We start from the raw sequence: 23,665 nt of genomic DNA, 5'->3' as shown, positions 1-23,665 counted from the left end.
ATAACATTTGTATGTAGAAGTACAGTACATTTGTATGTAGAGGTATGGTATAGAGAGATAAGAATTTACAATATAGTGTGTGCATCAGTAATTTCTAACAGAGCCTTAAAACAGAAACACAATCTTTCCATAACCTATGATTAGCAAGATATTAATCAGCAGTAACAATTGCAACAAAAGCTGGTTACAAACAATCCATGGAAACAGGAGGTGAAGCTAGACATCTGGTTAGACCAGAAATTCTCAGAAGGGAGTATGCCTTAACCCTAAAGAGGCCTAGAAGAGCCGCGGCAAGATGAGGGTGTTTGTAGCCCTATCTTATCCATGTGGACAGGCACCCCCCCATGCATCCGTTTATAGGCTCTCCATGAGGGTCGTATTCCATTCCCAGAGCCATGAACATCTGCTTTTCTGGGATAGGAATCTTGGTGATGTGAAACCTCCCTGACTGCACGTCCATTCATAGGCTCTCTGCAGGGGGAAGCACATCATGTGCTGTTGGCTTGTTCTGGCAGTCCAGCCTGGCATTGTCTTTACACAATCCTGCATGCAATTTTGTATTTACAATAATCAGGAGCATTTCATCTTTTATTCAGTAGCAATAGTTTCAGAGGGTCTCCCTACAGGTTAAGAAATGTGTAGTTTATTGTCACCTTTGTTCAGTTCTTGAGAGATGAATGGGTGATTTGGGGCTAGTGGATGTGGGAAGGGTGGAATGACAAGAGCATTCCAGGACTTGAAGCAAGGCTGCTTGAAATAGCATTTGGCAAGGCTCCAGACCTAAGGAAATCATGTGGAGGCTGTGGTTTTCTAAAAGCCCCCTAGGTAATGTTGATGTTTAGCCAGGTGCAGAATGCAGCCTGAAGGAATGAGAGTTTCATATTAGAAGGAGCCCCTTAAAATTGCACTGTCTAATATTTGAAATTTGGGCAGGGCAACTAAGAAACTGACTTTGTGATTTCATTTCAATTAATTTACATTTGAAAACTGAAGCAATACAAAATATTTTTCCCTGGGAGGCTTAAGCAGGAGAATCGCTTGAACCTGGGAGACAGAGTTTGCAATGAGCTGAGAGAGCACCACTGCACTCCAGTCTGGGTGACAGAGAAAGACCTTGTCTTAAAAAATACCCCAAAAATTAAATAAATAAAAATTTGGCATCTGGCCAGGCATGGTGGCTCATGCCTGTAATCCCAGCACTTTGGGAGGCTGAGGTGGGTGGATCACCTGAGGATGGGAGTTTGAGACCAGCCTGACCAACATGGAGAAACCCTGTCTCTACAAAAAAAAAAAAAAAAAAAAAAAAATTAGCTGGGCGTGGTGGTGCATGCCTGTAATCCCAGCTACTCAGGAAGTTGAGGCAGGAGAATCGCTTGAACCTGGGAGGTGGAGGTTGTGGTGAGCTGAGATTGTGCCATTGCACTCCAGCCTGGGCAACAAGAGCAAAACTCCATCACCCCCACCAAAAAAAAAAAAAAAAAAGCATCTAAATTGAGATGTATTAATTGTAACTTATGCTTTGTATTTCATAGATATATTTTTAAAAATCAAGTAGTTTGTAAATATTTTTGAAATGTTGAGATAATATTTTTGATATTGCCTTAAATCAAATTATATTATTATTATTATTTTTCTTTTTTTTTTTTTTGAGATAGAGTCTCGCTCTGTCACCAGGCTGGAGTGCAGTGGCGTGATCTCAGCTCGCTGCAATCTCTGCCTTCCAGGTTCATATGATTCTTCTGCCTCAGCCTCCCATGTAGCTGGGACTACAGGTGCCTGCCACCATGCCCGGCTAATTTTTTATATTTTAGTAGGGACTAGGTTTCACCATGTTGGCCAGGATGGTCTCGATCTCCTGACCTCGTGATCCCCCGCCTTGGCCTCCCGAAGTGCTGGGATTATAGGCATGAACCACTGTGCCTGGCCAAAAGTATATTATTAATATTAATTCCATCTGATTCTGTTGGACAGTGCTTACTTAGAACAATATGAAAGATTTGAAGTGCTACATACTTAAAGCCACCCTCAATTCTTTTTTTTTTTTTTTTTTGAGACGGAATCTTGCTCTGTCACACAGGCTGGAGTGCAGTGGTGCGATCTCGGCTCACTGCAACCTCTACCTCCCAGGTTCAAGTGATTCTCCTGCCTCAGCCTCCCAAGTAGCTGGGATTACAGGCATGTGCCACCATGTCTGGCTAATTTTTGTGTTTTTCGTAGAGATGAGGTTTCACCATCCAGGCTGGTCTTGAACTCCTGACCTCAGGAAGCCACCCTCAATTCTGATACTAATTCTGGAAGGGTGTGAGTTGATACAAGATTAGTTCTGAAAATGTTAGTCAGAACAACCATTAGAGTGTAATCTCCATAAATCTGGTATCTTTTTTATTTTCTTAACCATTCCTAGAGCACGTTTTAGGTACTCTATAAGTATTTGTTGCATGAAGACACTGAGGCAGAAGGAGTATGAGTAGAGGACATGGGCTGGATGGAAGACGTGCTAAGTAGATCGACTCTGCTGAACTTGGTGGCTGAATTTGGGTCTTGAACACAGGGATATATATATATTTTTTTTATTATACTTTAGGTTTTAGGGTACATGTGCACAATGTGCAGGTTTGTTACATATGTATCCATGTGCCATGTTGATTTCCTGCACCCATTAGCTCGTCATTTAGCATTAGGTATATCTCCTAATGCTGTCCCTGCCCCCCCACCCCCCACCCCACAACAGTACCCGGAACGTGATGTTCCCCTTCCTGTGTCCATGAGTTCTCATTGTTCAATTCCCACCTATGAGTGAGAACATGCGGGAACACAGGGATATTTTGAGAGGAGTCTTGGGTTATTATTAAGTGGATTTTGGGATTAAAGCAGCTATGGGGAAGAGGTTACTCATAACTTTTAGATATGGTTGAGTTTTGTTGTTTTTTTTGACACTGAGTGTTGCTCTGTTGCCTAGGCTGGAGGGCCGTGGTGCTGCCTTGGCTCACTGCAACTTCTGCCCCCCATGTTCAAGATATTCTCCTGCCTCACCCTCCTGAGTAGCTGGGATTATAGGCACCTGCCACCACGTCCAGCTCATTTTTGTGATGGGGTTTCACCATGTTGGCCAGGCTGGTCTCAAACTCGTGACCTCAGGTGATTCGTTCACCTCGGCCTCCCAAAGTGCTGGGATTACTGGCATGAACCACCGTGCCTGGCCAAGATGTGGTTGACTTTTGTCTGGTGAAGATATCCAGTTGGTGGTTGACTAAGTTTGGAATTCAGGAGAAAGATCTTGTCTTGATAGGGGAGTTATCAGCAAATAAGTGTAGGTTGATACCAAGCATGTGGACAAGTGGAGAGATTGGACAGAGCACAAAAGGGAACACCATCATTTATAGGTGGGCATGGGAACCAGCAAAGGTAAGTGAAATAAAGAGTGGAGAATTGAAGCGAGTATCCTAAAGAAGTGAGTAATAGTATCAAAAGATATTCTAGTCAGGTGTGGGGGCTCCTAACACTTTGGGAGACTGAGCCAGGAGGATCCCTGGAGCCCAGGAGTTTGAGACCAGCATGGGCAACATAATGAGACCTTGTCTCTATAAAAAAAAATTAAAAATTAGCCAGGCATGATGGTGCATGCCTGCATTCCCAGCTACTTTGGAGGCTGAGGCAGGAGGAGGCTCGAACCCAAGAATTCGATGGTGCAGTCAGTTGTGATCCTGCCGCTGACCTGTAGCCTGGGCAACAAACCCTGTCTCCAATATATATGTATGTATGTATATATAAACACACACATATATGATATATATGATTCTGGAATTCCATTGAATTTGCCATTGGGGACTACGTTGGGTTGGTGAATCTTGAATAGTTTCAATGTAATGGTGGAAACAAAAACCTAAATTGTAGTAGATTGAAGAGCGCATTTTAGACACAGTGATTGCAGACAATTATTTGGAGGACTTTGGTTGTAAAATGGTGCAGTGTGTTAGGGTAGGAGCTAACTACCCCTAGAAGGTTTGGTTTGGTTTTCTTTCTTCTTTTCTTTTCCCTTCCTTCCTTCCTTCCTTCCTTCCTTCCTTCCTTCCTTCCTTCCTTCCTCTTTCCTTCCTTCCCTCCCTTCTTTTTCTTTCTTTCCTTTTTTCTTTCTTTTCTTTTTTTTCTATCTTTTTTCTTTCCCTTCCTTCCTTTCTTCTCTCTCTCTCTTCTCTCTCTCTCTCCCCTTCCCTCCCCCTCTCTCTCTCCTTCCTGCCTGCTTGCTTGCTTTTCTCTTCTCTTCTTTTCTCTTTTCTTTTCTTTCATTTTTAGTAGAGCTGTGATTTTGCCATGTTAGCCAGGATGGTCTCGATCTGATCTCGTGATCCACCCGCTTCAACCTCCAAAAGTGCTAGGATCACAGGCATGAGCCACCACCCAGGTTTTGTTTTCTTAAGATAGGAAAGACTTGCTTGTTGTTGCCTGTGGGGAAAGAGACAGCAGGGGAAGATTTACAGATCTCCAAACTTTGGCTCCAGAAAGCTCTCTAATTTTTCTCTTAGGAATGTGTAAACACTTCTGTGCACATTACCACCAGCTAAGTGCTGATGGTAAATAAATACCACCAGCTAAGTGCTGATGGTAAATAAATTCTTGCAGCTTATGTTCTTAGAAAGCTGAGACAGAAATAGACATTACTTTTTTCTTTGAGGGGTAACATTAGAGGAACTGAGTAGAGACTGAAGACCACAGGGGCAGTAGTGAAAGAACTAAAAGCCTAAACATGGATTGGTGCCTTGTCGCATCATGAATTAACTAGTTATCTGATGGCTTTCTGCTTGGAGTTAGGCAAGGTCCCTGAAAGTTATCTTTGATCATGAGGGAGCATTCCACGAAGGATGACTTGATACTGGCTAACCCCTAGTGGAAAACAAGATTTGTCATAGGAAGAATCTCCTGAACTCTTACGGAGCATTTAAATGGTATTTAAATTAAAAAAAAAGGGAGGGGGAACCGGGTGTGGTGGCTCACCTGTAATCCCAAGACTTTGGGAGGCTGAGGCGGGCAGATCACCTGAGGTTTGGAGTTCGAGAGCAGCCTGGCCAGCATGGTGAAACCCTGTCTCTACTAAAAATAGAAAAATTAGCCAGGTGTGGTGGCAGGTGCCTGTAATTCCAGCTACTCGAGAGGCTGAGGCAGGTGAACTGCTTGAACTCGGGAGGTGGAGGTTGCAGTGAGCAGAAGTCATACCTTTGCACTCCTGCCTGGGCAACAAGAGCAAAACTCTGTCTCAAAAAAAAAAAAAAAAAAAAAAAAGAGAAGAAAGGAAAAATAAATGTTGTCCTGTGTAAAGGTAAAATTAAAATTAAGAAGTGAGAGACATGCTTTGGGAATATTCAGTTATGGGGGACACTCAACTGAGGACACCATATAGTTCATAGCACCAGCAAATTTTAAAAATATTGAGGTAGGCTCTCTGTTTGTCTGTGATTGGTGTACAAGAATGCTTGTGATTTTTGTACATTGATTTTGTATCCTGAGACTTTGCTGAAGTTGCTTATCAGCTTAAGGAGATTTGGGGCTGAGACAATGGGGTTTTCTAGATATACAATCATGTCATCTGCAAACAGGGACAATTTGACTTCCTCTTTTCCTAATTGAATACCCTTTATTTCCTTCTCCTGCCTGATTGCCCTGGCCAGAACTTCCAGCACTATGTTGAATAGGAGTGGTGAGAGAGGGCATCCCTGTCTTGTGCCAGTTTTCAAAGGGAATGCTTCCAGTTTTTGCCCATTCAGTATGATATTGCCTGTGGGTTTGTCATAGATAGCTCTTATTATTTTGAGATACGTCCCATCAATACCTAACGTATTGAGAGTTTTTAGCATGAAGGGTTGTTGAATTTTGTCAAAGGCCTTTTCTGCATCTATTGAGATAATCATGTGGCTTTTGTCTTTGGTTCTGTTTATATGCTGGATTACATTTATTGATTTGCGTTTGTTGAACCAGCCTTGCATCCCAGGGATGAAGCCCACTTGATCATGGTGGATAAGCTTTTTGATGTGCTGCTGGATTTGGTTTGCCAGTATTTTGTCGAAGATTTTTGCATCAATGTTCATCAAGGATATTGGTCTGAAATTCTCTTTTTTGGTTGTGTCTCTGCCAGGCTTTGGTATCAGGATGATGCTGGCCTCATAAAATGTGTTAGGGAGGATTCCCTCTTTTTCTATTGATTGGAATAGTTTCAGAATGAATGGTACCAGTTCCTCCTTTTACCTCTGGTAGAATTCGGCTGTGAATCCATCAGGTCCTGGACTCTTTTTGGTTGGTAAGCTATTGATTATTGCCACAATTTCAGAGCCTGTTATTTAATCACAGACAGAGAGTCAAATCATGAGTGAACTCCCATTCACAATTGCTTTAAAGAGAATAAAATACCTAGGCATCCAACTTACAAGGGATGTGAAGGACCTCTTCAAGGAGAACTACAAACCACTGCTCAATGAAATAAAAGAGGATACAAACAAATGAAAGAACATTCCATGCTCATGGGTTGGAAGAATCAATATCGTGAAAATGGCCATACTGCCCAAGGTAATTTATAGATTCAATGCCATCCCCATCAAGCTACCAATGACTTTCTTCACAGAATTGGAAAAAACTACATATGGAACCAAAAAAGAGCTCACATCACCAAGTCAATCCTAAGCCAAAAGAACAAAGCTGGAGGCATCACGCTACCTGACTTCAAACTATACTACAAGGCTACAGTAACCAAAACAGCATGGTACTGGTACCACAACAGAGACGTAGATCAATGGAACAGAACAGAACCCTCAGAAATAATGCCGCATATCTACAACTATCTGATCTTTGAAAAACCTGACAAAAGCAATGGGGAAAGGATTCCCTATTTAATAAATGGTGCTAAGAAAACTGGCTAGCCATATGTAGAAAGCTGAAACTGGATCCCTTCCTTACACCTTATATAAAAATTTATTCAAGATGGATTAAAGACTTACATGTTAGACCTAAAACCATAAAAACCCTAGAAGAAAACCTAGGCAATACCATTCAGGACATAGGCATGGGCAAGGACTTCATGTCTAAAACACCAAAAGCAATGGCAACAAAAGCCAGAATTGACAGATGGGATCTAATTAGACTAAAGAGCTTCTGCACAGCAAAAGAAACTACCATCAGAGCGAACAGGCAACCTACAAATTGGGAGAAAATTTTTGCAACCTACTCATCTGACAAAGGGCTAATATCCAGAATCTACAATGAACTCAAACAAATTTACAAGAAAAAAACCCCATCAAAAAGTGGGCAAAGGACATGAACAGACACTTCTCAAAAGAAGACATTTATGCAGCCAAAAAACACATGAAAAAATGCTAATCATCACTGGCCATCAGAGAAATGCAAATCAAAATCACAATGAGATACCATCTCACACCAGTTAGAATGGCCATCATTAAAAAGTCAGGAAACAACAGGTGCTGGAGAGGATGTGGAGAAATAGGAACACTTTTACACTGTTGGTGGGACTGTAAACTAGTTCAACCATTGTGGAAGTCAGTGTGGCGATTCCTCAGGGATCTAGAACTAGAAATACCATTTGACCCAGCCATCCCATTACTGGGTATGTACCCAAAGGACTATAAATCATGCTGCTATAAAGACACATGCACACGTATGTTTATTGCGGCACTATTCACAATAGCAAAGACTTGGAACCAACCCAAATGTCCAACAACAATAGACTGGATTAAGAAAATGTGGCACATATACACCATGGAATACTATGCAGCCATAAAAAATGATGAGTTCATGTCCTTTGTAGGGACATGGATGAAACTGGAAACCATCATTCTCAGTAAACTATCGCAAGGACAAAAAACCAAACACTGCATGTTCTCACTCATAGCTGGGAGTTGGACAAGGAGAACACATGGACACAGGAAGGGGAACATCACACTCCGGGGACTGTTGTGGGGTGGGGGGAGTGGGGAGGGACAGCATTAGGAGATATACCTAATGCTAAATGATGAGTTAATGGGTGCAGCACACCAACATGGCACATGGATACATATGTAACAAACCTGCACATTGTGCACATGTACCCTAAAACTTAAGGTATAATAAGAAAAAAAAATTGAGGTAGGCTGGGCACAGTGGCTCACACCTATAATTCCAGCACTTTGGGAGGCTGAAGTGGGCTGATCACTTGAGGTCAGGAGTTCAAGACCAGCCCGGAAAACATGGCGAAACCCTGTTTTACTAAAAACACACACACACACACACAAATCAGCTGAGCATGGTGGCACATGCCCCAGCTACTTGAGAAGTTGAAGCAGAAGAATTGCTTGAACCCGGGAGGCGAGGGCTGCAAGGAGCTGCGATCGCACTACTGCATTCCAGCCTGGGCGAAACAGCGAGACTCCATCTAAAAAAAAAATTAGATATTACAAAAGTGTAATTCCACATGTTTTACTTAAATCAGATAGCAAATTCTGTTTTTGAATAATTTAATTGATGATGACAAAATAATTTTTAGAAAATTTTATCACTCTTGTTAAAAATGGATGGCACTTCCAGTGAACCTTTGGCAGAATACTGGTGATTCTTTTATCAGATCTGATTAGCACTGTAGGACTGACAATGGCATAGGCATTGACCATAAACTTGTGGACACTGTAGATGACAGGACTGAATACCCATAACAACATTGTGGAGGATGAGACAATTAAGTCCAATGAGTACATAACGATGAAGAAACTCACCAGTAGCAAGATGGTCTTGGTGGCCCTTTTCTCTGGGGAGGTTCTTAATAAAAAGCTAGTGCTGTGAAGGTGCTTGGAGTGCCTCTGATGCCTGGACAAGAGAATCACCATGTAGGCACTTGAGAGCAGCATGATTCCTACAAGGAAGACATCGCTGGATAACGACAGAGTAATAAACAGCCTTCTGATGGTGACATTCATTGGGGAAAGTGAGCAGTATTTACTGACATCCAGAATTAGCTGGGTCACATTGGAAAAACCTACAATGTAGATTATCATGTCACTGTTGAAAGACAAATTGAGGGACCAAAAAAGGAGTAAACCCAGGATATGTTATTTTATGTTTAAATCTCACCAACCAGGAGGTGCTGGGGCTGATGGTGATGATCTGAAGCATGCTCAGGAGAGAGGTGGTGCAGATTGAGAGGCCCCTCATTACCTTGTATATGTAGAACACAGCCTTACATCTGAAATTATTCTGAAAATTCTGTGACTCAAACACGTCTAGAGACAATAACTCTGCTGCCATGACTAGCATCACTATGTAGACAAAAGCCAAGTGACAGATGATCAATCAGGTCATGGTTTTTTAGGCTTGTGATCCTTAAAGAATGTAAAAATGTGCCAGAGAAGAAGAAAGATGTTGGCTGAGATTCCAGTGCCAGCTTGAAAACAAAAGGCCTTTTGAAAGGTAACATGTGAAATGTGTGTTCATCCTAATGATGTAGAAGAAACATATTTTGAAGACCTGAAAAAAGTAGATCTGTGTCATCAATGTTCTTTTGTCAGTGTTCAAAATTATTACCATTATTATTTTTATTTTACTCTCATTTCTTGATTAACCCCATCTTACATAAATTCTTGATAATGAATCTCCTGTACTATTTTCTAAGCCAAATAAATATATACATATATAATTATTATGAATCTCTATATATAGTAAATACATTTTTGATTTTGCCTAAGGTGCATACTATCTGTATTCCTCATGTACCTTGGCCTTCATCTCAGTAATCATATCCTTATTCTATGTTCTCATTTTATATTTAGCACTTCAATCAGGCATATAAAATGAATAGTATTTGTACAGTTGAATTAAATGTATGTTAATGTGAAAAGACTCAATAAAACAAAAATATATTCGGTTGAGTCTTTCTCATGATCTATCATTTTGATACAATTTATTCATCATCATTCTTCCATGATTTTTGACCCTTGTGATTTTACTGGACTCACCATGATAAATTCATGATATTTCATCAGCATAAAGCAATTTTCATCCTATCTGCACCCTTATATTCTCTTTGTCATGAATTATAATGTGTAATGTGATATCTTGGAATTCAAATGTCAATATCCTTAGAGGGACTGGGGGATGTCGTTCTGCTTAATCAAACCCTAATTTACTGTATATAATATAGAAATGGTTCTGGCTATCTCAGTTTAGTTCACATCCCAGAGATTTATTATGTGATTTCTCTTTATCTCAGAACACATTTTTTAATATTTTCCTCTCAGTTACCAACAAAATAAACACTACCTTTTTTTTTTTTTTTTTTTTTTGAGACAGTGTTACTCTGTCGCCCAGGCTGGAGTGCAGTGGCATGATCTCTGCTCACTGCAAACTCTGCCTCCTGGGTTCAAGCGATTCTCCTGCCTTAGCCTCCCAAGTGGCGCTCACCACTACACCAGCTAATTTTTCTATTTTAGTAGAGAAGATTTCACCATGTTGGCCAGGCTGGTCTCAAACTTCTGACCTTCCAAAGTGCTGGGATTACAGGCGTGGGCCACCGAGCCTGGCCATTACTTTTAATTACTTTGTTTCGGGCCGAACGCAGTGGCCCACGTCTGTAATCCCAGCATTTTGGGAGGCCGAGGTGGGCGGATCATGAGGTCAGGAGATCGAGACCATCCTGGCTAACATTGTGAAACCGCGTCTCTACCAAAAATACAAAAATATTAGTCGGGCGTAGTGGCGGGTTCCTGTAGTCCCAGCTACTCGGGAGGCTGAGGCAGGAGAATGGCGTGAACCCAGGAGGCGGAGCTTGCAGTGAGCCGAGATCTCGCCACTGCACTCCAGCCTGGGTGACAGAGTGAGACTCTGTCTCAAAAAAAAAAAAAAAAAAAGTCTTTGTTTCACCATGAAGTTGCATCAAAATAGTCACATGTTGGTCTTCTTCCTGAGACTTCACTTAATACAGAGATACTCTACCATGCCTAGAAAAATACTTAAGTCTTAGTCTTCAATAAGACTTACTATTCAATAAGATAAAAAATACTTCAGTAAGATCTTCAATAAGATCAAAAATAGTCTTCAATAAGAAAGATAATTTCTCTCAAGTTTTCTTGGGATAACTTCAATACTATAACACCTTGTAAAATTTTGCAGAACAATTTTGCAGTTAGCATTTCATGTTATTTGGCCAAGATTCAGACGTCATTTATCATTTTACTTTAATCTAGGACTAAGAACAATTTAGCTTCATGACATTAAAAGAGTGAAACACCATTAAACCCACTTGGATTTTTTTTTAAATGAAAGTGTGTCTGATTCAAGGTCACATCATTATACAATTCCATAAATAAAAATATATGAGACAATGCAAAATTGTTGACATTGAATATCCTTCTACAATAATCAAAAATCAGTGACTGAGAAAAAGTTGCTCTAAAACCACCAGATATGTTTTATTTTATAAAGGAAACATCTAGTTGATTAAATGGTTATTACTCTTTCTACAAAACTTTAATAAGTAAATCCATTTATCTTGGAAACAATGAAATATTTCCACCAGCACACATCTACCCCATCAGCGCAGTTCAGTTCTGCTGTCAAGTTGAAATCAGAAAAAAAAAGTAATTTTAAATTAAAGACTTAATGGTATCCAAATTTTAAGGATCACATTTCAGTACTAGAAAAATATATTTGAACATGAGATAATAATATATGTATAATGAGTTATTAACTATATATCTGTATAGTTTTATTAGTATAACCCATATGTTATGAACCACACACCAAAAGAAGTTATAGGACAAAGAATTAGATTAACATAGATAAGAATTTTAGTATTTTATTTTTTCACCCTAAAAAAATCCAGTTTATGCTCTCAAATTCATTCTCCTTACTCTGTAAATAACCTAAACACACTGAAACAGAATAATCTTCTGCTTGATCAGATGGTGTATTTTTCCATTGAGGCTCTTCAGAGCATTGATGCTGATCCCAGATGAGATCAGCAGTCTTGGTTGTCACAATCTTGGTTGTCATAAATTAGAGCATACAAATAGAGTATGATTGAATTGATTGTATCTTCAAAAATTTTTCTCACCTGCCAGAGCTAAACAATTGATAATTGCCTTTAACGTATTAATCCAAATATTAAACTTAGCCGTGTTCTGTATTGTTATTTGATAAATCTGGCAACTATACCATGGAAGAATTATGGAATTTGCATTAATATGATGCCAAACTGGGTGAAACCAAATAGGGGAAAAATCCATAGATGCTGCTTTTAGGTTGTTCAGAGTGCAAAAAAAAAAAAAAAAAAAAATTGGTTCTATGTGACCCATTGAAAATTTCAAAATCTAAATGCGCAGCTTAGCTCTCACCATTAGAAGTGACAGCCTAAGGCTGCTGGGGCTGAGGGTGAAGCTCCTGAGTAAACACATAACGCAGCTCAAGTTTACTGTCATACTGCCTTTCACTGTAGTGTATTCTCAATATTTTTAAGTCCCAAAATGTGTAAGTAATCATATATAAGAGGGGAATAACACCATTATACAGACCAGGAATGAAAATCTTATCATAAAAAAACATAAGCTTAGATCAGACATCTGAAGCAAAGATAAAAGGTGTATAAAAGGAAAAAGGCACTTATAGGAATCCAGAAGCTGTTTTGCGTATGATGGATATGTTATTTGTAGAAAAAGAAATTTGATAAAATATATTTTCTCATCTTTATTATAAAATAGTTTTTTAGTATTATTTTATTAGTAGTAGTATTTGAATAGTGATGTTTGCATTGTCCCTTGTGTAGATTTAAAATATAATCTTTATAAATGTAAATTTTTTTTATTTTATTAATAAAAAGCCTATTTTTATCATACATTTTACAACATTCATTGAACAGCCTTATCAGCCCTGTGAAATTTAGGTGCCAGGGAAAAGGGGTTTGTTGTTAAGTGGCAATAAATGGCAAACTGAAAAATCCAGCCGGCAAATTTAGAAAAGAAAAATGTTTCCACCAAGATTAGGCCTGTTAAGAAGTTTTATAAAATACACCAAGACTAAAATAATAAATATGGTAAGTATCAGATGCATCGAATGATTGTAATGCATTTGCCACTCTTTGCAAGTTGAAATATAGTGTAGACGGCAGCTAGAAGCTGCTTGCTGACACGGATATTTATAATTTCATGACATTTAATTCTCAGCTTCGTCGGAGGATAAAATAAGCAGGAAAATTATTACTTTAAATGTAGGCAATAGAAAAAAATTGGAGGGTCTTGATCACAAATTCTTTGCTACCAATTTTGAAAAAGTAAAATCCTTTTGGAAGAGTTTTTTTTTTTTTTTTTTTTCTGATTATTTCAACTGAGGGGATACCAGCTAAGTTTAACTCTCACTTTTTCCTAAAAATTTGAAGGGTCTTGTACAATCATGCACCTGTGAATCACATTATAGATTAGGCCTGTCTTACCAAATGAGTCAGATACTGAATTTGGAGGAATATTTCCAAGTTGAAAATTGCGATTTGGAAAACCGCATCTTCTATTCTTTGTGTACACTTACTATGAGCAGTTGAGGTCCTTTCTTCTTAAATACATAAAATGCAGATATTTGAAGCACTTAGAAATGCTTTTATTTCCCTAATGTTCAGAGACATAGTGATTTTGTACTATTATATTTCTTTGAGGGCTTGATGCCCATATGAGCCACAATTAGACAATCATTATTATTATCTTTTTCTTTTCTGTTTTGACTTCTCCTTACTCCTTTCTCTCTTTTATATGTTAAAAATCACAGAGCTAGAAAGCATTATTTCCTAATAAAGTTAGACAAAATTAACATGTATTTTAACAGCAAAATTAAAATATACTGGCCACATTCATGAATATATTTTTAATATGTAAGTTGCAAATTTGAAACTTACAGAAAAAGCTGTAAGAATGCAAAACTTGGAGAATTTTTTATAATAAGATGCTATTTTCTTCAAATTTTGAAGATTATTATTCTCTCATTATTATAAATGTTACCCAAACTAATATATAGAACATTTTATGTTTTCACTTAATAAAATAAAATAACTTATTATTTTAGCTGTTCATAGTAATAAAATATAATACACTAAAGCTGAATTTCTTTTACAAATTTGCATAACAAGTTTTACATGTGTAATGTTGTGATTAACTCTACAAAATGTGATAAATGACAAAAGGAGATATTTGTTCACAGTTTCATGGTAACCAGAACCAAATCCTGTATGTGCTACCACACCACAATAAAACAAAATAATTTTATGGTCATTCACTGAAAGCTAATTAATGTAAAATATTAAATAGTAATCATGCTTTGAGATGACTGTAAACATTATAATATACTTTAGTGTTTTCAACTTCAAAAGAACAAACAAGTATGACTAAATTCTTATGAATTCAGATTTCTCATGTTTCAAAAAATAAAATTTTGGCTACGTATATACAGTAAGTTAAACTGAGAAAAAACTAGTATAATAACAAATAAAATACAATTACAATTTAAATACAATATTACAAAATTAACAAAGTATAAGATCGATATATTATGGCCTCAGTATTCATAAAGTTGCTTTTCTCATTGGAATCATCTATTGTACTTAGATATGATTCACTGAGACATGACTGAAATTAGGAAAAGACAATGATCCTAGCTCTTCATTGAGAAAATTCTGCCTCATCCCACCACTCACCTGAGTCTTGAGCTCTCACTGTTAATAATGCTGACAGACAGACAGTCACCCAGCTGAGTCTTTGGAGTGAGTCCATGTTTGTAAGATGAGGCTCACACTGTGTGGTTATAAGGAAGCAACGCCATCAGCCCATTCCCTCCAGGCTTATAATTTTCACGTCAACTATAAAGATAGCACAAGCTCTGGTTTTGTGATTTTAAGCAAGGGAACCACCAAGGGAAAATGAAACTTTTTGATTCCTAGAAAAAACATTAGAAACAGCTGTGCTCCAACTTTTCCATGTGTAAGCTTATTTCCCCAGGTATATTCAGCCCAGTGGGTTGTATGGTGTCTGTTCTTATAAACAAAACAGTGATCTCCCAATTATCCAACCTTCAAAATTAGTAAAACACAATGTCAGATTTTCACTGCATTACTACTGGTTCAAGTAATTCATGGTTGCCCTCACTAATGTTCCCCAGTAATCTCTGATTTTCATGGTAAGAAGCAGACCACAAGCACCTTTGTGAGAATCAGGAAAATCCCACCTCTATCAGACCTAAATGGGCAAAGTGCTCCATTTTCCTGAGGACACAGTTCTGAGTCAGGGAGCAAAATGGGACATGGGAGCAAAATGTAGGCTGCTTTATACCTCTCACTACTTTGTCCAGGTGCATTTATAGAGTATAGAAATGCACATTTCAAGCAATGAGTGTTTGGATACAAACTGTCCATGCCAAGATTTTTTTTTTTTTTTTTTTTTTAAGATATGAAGTATCCAAGGGTTATTCTACCACCCTGACCCTCAGGTTTCTTTGTGGCTTCCACTCACAGGAGTGCTTTACACACTCAGTAGTAGATTTTATAGCAAAGGCCATTTTTGTTTTTTGGCTTCTGTGACACCAAACACGATTCTATTAAAACTAAAGTTAACATTAATCATAATTATCACTGCCTATTTGCTTTCTTAGTCTAATATTGTATGTTAAATTGTTGTATGTTAAAATAGTGACTTCTATTTCTATAAGGCACTCAGCCTCTTCAGTTTCAGCATGGCTGTGCTCTCATGCAACATCTTTAATTCTCTAAAAAGCATGCCCTTCATTTGGCCTAAGTCAGGACCAAACAACTCACAGACTTTTTTTTTTATTTTTTTAATTTTTTTATTTTTTTATTTTTTTTATTATACTTTAGGTTTTAGGGTACATGTGCACAATGTGCAGGTTTGTTACATATGTATCCATGTGCCATGTTGATTTCCTGCACCCATTAGCTCGTCATTTAGCATTAGGTATATCTCCTAATGCTGTCCCCGCCCCCCCCACCCCCCACCCCACAACAGTACCCGGAATGAACTCACAGACTTTTATTGTCCACAAGTTTAATTCTTCCTGGTCTCTGCATCCCAGTCCAACATATCATCAGTTGTCATAAATATAATTTTATTTTCAATTCAATTTAAAAACAATTTCATTTCCTTTTTTTAGATCGTAATTTAGTTGCCTTTTCTAAGCCTTTCAACTCTATTTAAATCTTTGTGCCTACTTATCATAGAAAAACTGTCAAGAAGTAATTATCTGAATGTGAAAGCTATCAATAAAAAATAAAGGCAATATAAGGCCTTCCAGGTAAACAAAAACTGAATTGATTTCAACTAGGTAAAAATACAAAAATTAGCTGGGTGTGGTGGCGGGCGCCTGTAGTCCCAGCTACTCAGGAGGCTGAGGCAGGAGAATCACTTGAATCTGGGAGGCAGAGATTGCAGTGAGCCGGGATCATGCCACCGCACTCCAGCCTGGGTGACAGAGGGAGACTCCGTTTCAAAAAAGAAAGTAGGGGCGGTTCCAAGATGGCCGAATAGGAACAGCTCCAGTCTACAGCTCCCAGCATGAGCGACACAGAAGACAGGTGATTTCTGCATTTCCAACTGAGGTACTGGGTTCATCTCACTGGGGCTTGTTGGACAGTGGGTGCAGGACAGTGGGTGCAGCGCACCGAGTGTGAGCCCAATCAGGGCGAGGCATCACCTCATCTGGTAAGCGCAAGAGGACAGGGAATTCCCTTTCACAGCCAAGGAAAGCTGTGACAGACGGCACCTGGAAAATCGGGTCACTCCCACCTTAATACTGTGCTTTTCCAATGGTTTTAGCAAACAGCACACCAGGAGATTATATCCCACACCTGGCTTGGAGGGTCCCACGCACACGAAGCCTCACTCATTGTTGGCACAGCAGTCTGAGATCAAACTGCAAGGTGGCAGTGAGGCTGGGGGAGGGGTGCCCACCATTGCTGAGGCTTGATTAGGTAAACAAAGTGGCCAGGAAGCTCGAACTGGGTGGAGCCCACCACAGCTCAAGGAGGCCTGCCTGCCTCTGTAGACTCCATCTCTGGGGGCAGGGCATAGCTGAACAAAAGGCAGCAGAAACCTCTGCAGACTTAAATGTCCCTGTCTGACAGCTTTGAAGAGAGTAGTGGTTCTCCCAGCATGGAGTTTGAGATCTGAGAACAGACAGACTGCCTCCTCAAGAGGGTCCCTGACCCCCGAGTGGCCTAACTGGGAGGCACCCCCCAGTAGGGGCAGACTGACACCTCACAAGGCCAGGTACCCCTCTGAGAGGAAATGTCCAGAGGAACGATCAGACAGCAAGATTTGCTGTTCAGCAATATTCGCTGTTCTGCAGCCTCCGCTGCCGATACCCAGGAAAACAGGGTCTGGAGTCGATCTCCAGCAAACTCCAACAGACCTGCAGCTGAGGGTCCTGACTGTTAGAAGGAAAACTAACAAACAGAAAGGACATCCACACCAAAACCCCATCTGTACATCATCATCATCAAAGACAAAAGGTAGATAAAACCACAAAGATGGAGAGAAACCAGAGCAGAAAAGCTGAAAATTCTAAAAATCAGAGTGCCTTTTCTCCTCCAAAGGACTGCAACTCCTTGTCAGCAACAGAACAAAGGAACAAAGCTGGATGGAGAATGACAAGTTGACAGAAGTAGGCTTCAGAAGATTGGTAATAACAAACTTCTCCGAGCTAAAGGAGAAGGTTCGAACGCATCACAAGTGAAAAACCTTGAAAAAAGATTAGATGGATGGCTAACTAGAATAACCAATGCAGAGAAGTCCTTAAAGGACCTGATGGAGCTGAAAACCATGGCATGAGAACTACGTGACGAATGCACGAGCTTCAGTCGCCGATTTGATCAACTGGAAGAAAGGGTATCAGTGATTGAAGATCAAATCAATGAAATGAAGTGAGAAGTTTAGAGAAAGAGGAATAAAAAGAAACAAAACTTCCAAGAAATATGGGACTATGTGAAAAGACCAAATCTATGTCTGATGAGTGTACCTGAAAGTGACAGGGAGAATGGAAGCAACCTGGAAAACACTCTGCAGGATATTATCCAGGAGAACTTCCCCAACCTAGCAAGGCAGGCCAACATTCAAATTCAGGAAATACAGAGAACACCACAAAGATACTCCTCGAGAACTGCAACTCCAAGGCACATAATTGTCAGATTCACCAAAGTTGAAATGAAAGAAAAAATGTTAAGGGCAGCCAGAGAGAAAGGTCGGGTTACCCACAAAGGGAAGCCCATCAGACTAACAGCGGATCTCTTGGCAGAAACTCTAGAAGCCAGAAGAGAGTGGGGGCCAATATTCAACCTTCTTAAAGCAAAGAATTTTCAACCCAGAATTTCATTTCCAGCCAAACTAAGCTTCATAAATGAAGGAGAAATAAAATCCTTTACAGACAAGCAAATGCTGAGAGATTTTGTCACCACCAGGCCTGCCCTGCAAGGCTCCTGAAGGAAGCACTAAACATGCAAAAGAACAACCGGTACCAGCCACTGCAAAAACATGCCAAATTGTAAAGATCATCGATGCTAGGAAGAAACTGCATCAACTAACAAGGAAAATAACCAGCTAACATCATAATGACTGGATCAAATTCACACATAACAATATTAACTTTAAATATAAATGGGTTAAATGCTCCAATTAAAAGACACAGACTGGCAAATTGGATAAAGAGTCAAGACCCATCAGTGTGCTGTATTCAGGAAACCCATCTCACGTGCAGAGACACACATAGGCTCAAAATAAAGGGGTGGAGGAAGATCTACCAAGCACGTGGAAAACAAAAAAGGCAGGGGTTGCAATCCTAGTCTCTGATAAAACAGACTTTAAACCAACAAAGATCAAAAGAGACAAAGAAGGCCATTACATAATGGTAAAGGGATCAATTCAACAAGAAGAGCTAACTATCCTAAATATATATGCACCCAATATAGGAGCACTGAGATTCATAAAGCAAGTACTTAGAGACCTACAAAGAGACTTAGACTCCCACACAATAATAACGGGAGACTTTAACACCCCACTGTCAACATTAGACAGATCAATGAGACAGAAAGTTAAAAAGGATATCCAGGAATTGAATTCAACTCTGCACCAAGCAGACCTAATAGACATCTACAGAACTCTCCATCCCAAATCAACAGAATATACATTCTTCTCAGCACCACACCACACCTATTCCAAAATTGACCATATAGTTGGAAGTAAAGCACTCCTCAGCAAATGTAAAAGAACAGAAATTATAACAAACTGTCTCTCAGGCCACAGTGCAATGAAACAAGAACTGAGGATTAGGAACTCACTCAAAACTGCTCAACTACATGGAAACTGAACAACCTGCTCCTGAATGACTACTGGATACATAATGAAATGAAGGCAGAAATAAAGATGTTCTTTGAAACCAATGAGAACAAAGACACAACATACCAGAATCTCTGGGACACATTCAAAGCAGTGTGTAGAGGGAAATTTATAGCACTAAATGCCCACAAGAGAAAGCAGGAAAGATCTAAATTGACACCCTAACATCACAATTAAAAGAACTAGAGAAGCAAGAGCAAACACATTCAAAAGCTAGGAGAAGGCAAGAAATAACGAAGATCAGAGCAGAACTGAAGGAGATAGAGACACAAAAAACCCTTCAAAAAATCAATGAATCCTGGAGCTGGTTTTTTGAAAAGATCAATAAAATTGATAGACCACTAGCAAGACTAATAAAGAAGAAAAGAGGGAAGAATCAAACAGACACAATAAAAAATGATAAAGGGGATATCACCAACGATCCCACAGAAATACAAACTACCATCAGAGAATACTATAAACACCTCTACACAAATAAACTAGAAAATCTAGAAGAAATGGATAAATTCCTCGACACATACACCCTCCCAAGACTAAATGAGGAAGAAGTTGAATCTCTTAATAGACCAATAACAGGCTCCAAAATTGAGGCAATAATAAATAGCTTACCAACCAAAAAAAGTCCAGGACCAGACAAATTCACAGCCGAATTCTACCAGAGGTACAAGGAGGAGCTGGTACCATTCCTTCTGAAACTATTCCAATCAATAGAAAAAGAGGGAATCCTCGCTAACTCATTTTATGAGGCCAGCATCATCCTGATACCAAAGCCTGGAAGAGACACAACAAAAAAAGAATTTTAGACCAATATCCCTGATGAACATTGATGCAAAAATCCTCAATAAAATACTGGCAAACTGAATCCAACAACACATCAAAAAGCTTATCCACCATAATCAAGTGGACTTCATCCCTGGGATGCAAGGCTAGTTTAACATGTGCAAATCAATAAATGTAATCCAGCATATAAACAGAACCAAAGACAAAAACCACATGATTATCTCAATAGATGCAGGAAAGGCCTTTGACAAAATTCAACAGCTCTTCAGGCTAAAAACTCTCAACAGATTAGGTATTGATGGGATGTATCTAAAAATAATAAGAGCTATTTATGACAGACCCATCGCCAATATCACACTGAATAGGCAAAAACTGGAAACATTCCCTTTGAAAACTGGCACAAGACAGGGATGCCCTTTCTCACCATTCCTATTCAACGTAGTGTTGGAAGTTCTGGCCAGGGCAATCAGGCAGGAGAAGGAAATAAAGGGTATTCAATTAGGGAAAGAGGAAGTCAAATTGTCCCTGTTTGCAGATGACATGATTGTATATCTAGAAAACCCCATTGTCTCAGCCCAAAATCTCCTTAAGCTGATGAGCAACTTCAGCAAAGTCTCAGGATACAAACTCAATGTGCAAAAATCAGAAGCATTCGTATACACCAATAACAGCTAAATCATGAGTGAACTCCCATTCACAATTGCTTCAAAGAATAAAATACCTAGGAATCCAACTTACAAGGGATGTGAAGGACCTCTTCAAGGAGAACTACAAACCACTGCTCAACGAAAAAAAGGACACAAACAAATGGAAGAACATTCCATGCTCATGGAGAGGAAGAATCAATATCATGAAAATGGCCATACTGCCCAAGGCAATTTATAGATTCAATGCCATCCCCATCAAGCTACCAATGACTTTCTTCACAGAATTAGAAAAAACTACTTTAAAGTTCATATGGAACCAAAAAAGAGCCTGTATCATCAAGTCAATCCAAAGCCAAAAGAACAAAGCTGGAGGCATCACGCTACCTGACTTCAAACTATACTACAAGACTACAGTAGCCAAAACAGCATGGTACTGGTACCAAAACAGAGATAGAGACCGATGGAACAGAACAGAGCCCTCAGAAATAATACCACACATCTACAACTATCTGATCTTTGACAAACCTGACAAAAACAAGCAATGGGGAAAGGATTCTTTATTTAACAATTGGTGCTGGGAAAACTGGCTAGCCATATGTAGAAAGCTGATACTGGATCCCTTCCTTACACCTTATACAAAAATTAATTTGAGATGGTTTAAAGACTTAAATGTTAGAACAAAAACCACAAAAACCCTAGAAGAAAACCCAGACAATACCATTCAGGACATAGGCATGGGCAAGGACTTCATGTCTAAAACACCAAAGGCAATGGCAACAAAAGCCAAAATGGACAAATGGGATCTAATTAAACTAAAGAGCTTCTGTACAGCAAAAGAAACTACCATCAGAGTGAACAGGCAACCTACAGAATGGGAGAAAATTTTTGCAATCTACTCGTCTGACAAAGGGCTAATATCCAGAATCTACAAAGAACTCAAACAAATTTACAAGAAAAAATCCCATCAAAAAGTGGGCAAAGGATACAAACAGACTCTCCTCAAAAGAAGACATTTATGCAGTCAACAGACACATGAAGAAATGCTCATCACTGGCCATCAGAGAAATGCAAATCAAAACCACAATGAGATATCATCTCACATCAGTTAGAATGGCCATCATTAAAAACTCAGGAAACAACAGGTGCTGTAGAGGATGTGGAGAAATAGGAACACTTTTACACTGTTGGTGGGACTGTAAAGTAGTTCAACCATTGTGGAAGACAGTGTGGCAATTCCTCAGGGATCTAGAACTAGAAATGCCATTGGACCCAGCCATCCCATTACTGGGTATATACCCAAAGGGATATAAATCATGCTGCTGTAAAGACACATGCACACATATATTTATTGTGGCACTACTCACAATAGCAAAGACTTGAAACCAACCCAAATGTCCAATAATGATAGACTGGATTAGGAAATGTGGCACATATATACCATGGAATACTATGCAGCCATAAAAAATGATGAGTTCATGTCCTTTGTAGGGACATGGATGAAGCTGGAAACCATCATTCTCAGCACACTATCGCAAGGACAAAAAACCAAACACCACATGTTCTCACTCACAGGTGGGAGTTCAACAATGAGAACACTTGGACACAGGAAGGGGAACATCACACACCAGGGCCTGTTGTGGGGTGGGGGGAGGGCGGAGGCATAGCATTAGGAGATCTACCTAATGTAAATGACGAGTTAATGGGTACAGCACACCAACATGGCACATGTATACATATGTAACAAACCTGCATATTGTGCACATGTACCCTAGAATTTAAGTATAATTAATATATATATATTAAAAAAAGAAAGAGAGGGGAAGGAAGGAATGAAGGAAAGAAAGGAAGAAAGAAGAGAGAAAGAAAAAGAAAGGAAGAAAGAAGAGAGAAAGAAAAAGAAAGAAAGCAAATAACCAGAGAATAATTTGAATCTACATGAAATGACAAAAGCACCAATAAAGATAATCATGTCATTATAAAAGACATCGTGCATACATTTTTTATTTCTGATATTATTTTTAAAAATGAATGCATAACAATATAAATAAAATTGTATTGTTGGACTGATTACACATATGTGTAATATACTCACCAATAACTGAACAAAACAGGTGAGTAATAACATGTTTTGCAATAAAAATTAGCTGAACATTCTGGAACAACTGAGAAAATTTAGAAATGGGAAATAAAAAGATTAATGTCAAATGATTTGTAGCTATATCTTTGCTCTTCTTTTCTCATTTTAAAAAATAAAATTATATATAATAAGTGTAAAATGTTGTTTATAGCATATATGGATATGATAAGTGTAAAATTTATGTCACAAAATAAGAAGCAGAAATAGAAATACATAGAACTAACATTTGTATAACTCATTAGCATTTTTATTATAAATGTAAAACAGATTCTGATGAATGAAGATGTTTATCAGAAGCCCTAAAGAACAAGAGATAGCTCCAAATATATATTAAAAATTATTTTTAAAATGGAAAGTTACATAAAAATGCTTTCTTAATGCAAAAGAAGGCAAAATAATAGAACAAAATAAAATACACGTGATATGTAGAAAACAAAAATAATACAGAAAAAATAAATTCAACTATATAAATAATACTAAGTATAATATATTAAGGAAAACTGAGATTGTTGGAATATAAAAATATGCTACAAATATATGCTGTCTACAGCACAATCGCTTTGTTTCCGATTAAACAAATTATGTAAAAGTAAAAGAATAAAAGCTTGCAAAAGCAGCCATAATAAAGTTGAAGTTGCAATTACACAATTAAAAAAGAATTTAGGCCAGGTACGGTGGCTCACGCCTGTAATCCCAGCACT

The 23,665-nt window shown here is 38.7% G+C and overlaps 1 protein-coding gene across 1 annotated transcript; it reads right to left on the bottom strand.

Moving 5' to 3' along the window:
* Positions 1-4,776: 4,776 nt before the first annotated feature.
* LOC116810523 (putative vomeronasal receptor-like protein 4) lies at positions 4,777-9,437 on the bottom strand (the record flags this gene model as incomplete). The annotated part of the gene is given in 4 exon segments (XM_058438282.1): positions 4,777-4,881; positions 8,535-9,078; positions 9,080-9,330; positions 9,333-9,437. Coding segments are annotated over 4 exon segments (1,005 nt in total), but the record flags the coding sequence as incomplete, so codon positions are not given.
* Positions 9,438-23,665: the final 14,228 nt, after the last annotated feature.

The sequence above is a fragment of the Hylobates moloch genome, unplaced genomic scaffold, assembly GCF_009828535.3.
Source record: "Hylobates moloch isolate HMO894 unplaced genomic scaffold, HMol_V3 SCAFFOLD_1, whole genome shotgun sequence".
NCBI classification, from domain to species: Eukaryota; Metazoa; Chordata; class Mammalia; order Primates; family Hylobatidae; genus Hylobates; species Hylobates moloch.
This window is presented reverse-complemented; position numbering and strand designations above follow the sequence as displayed.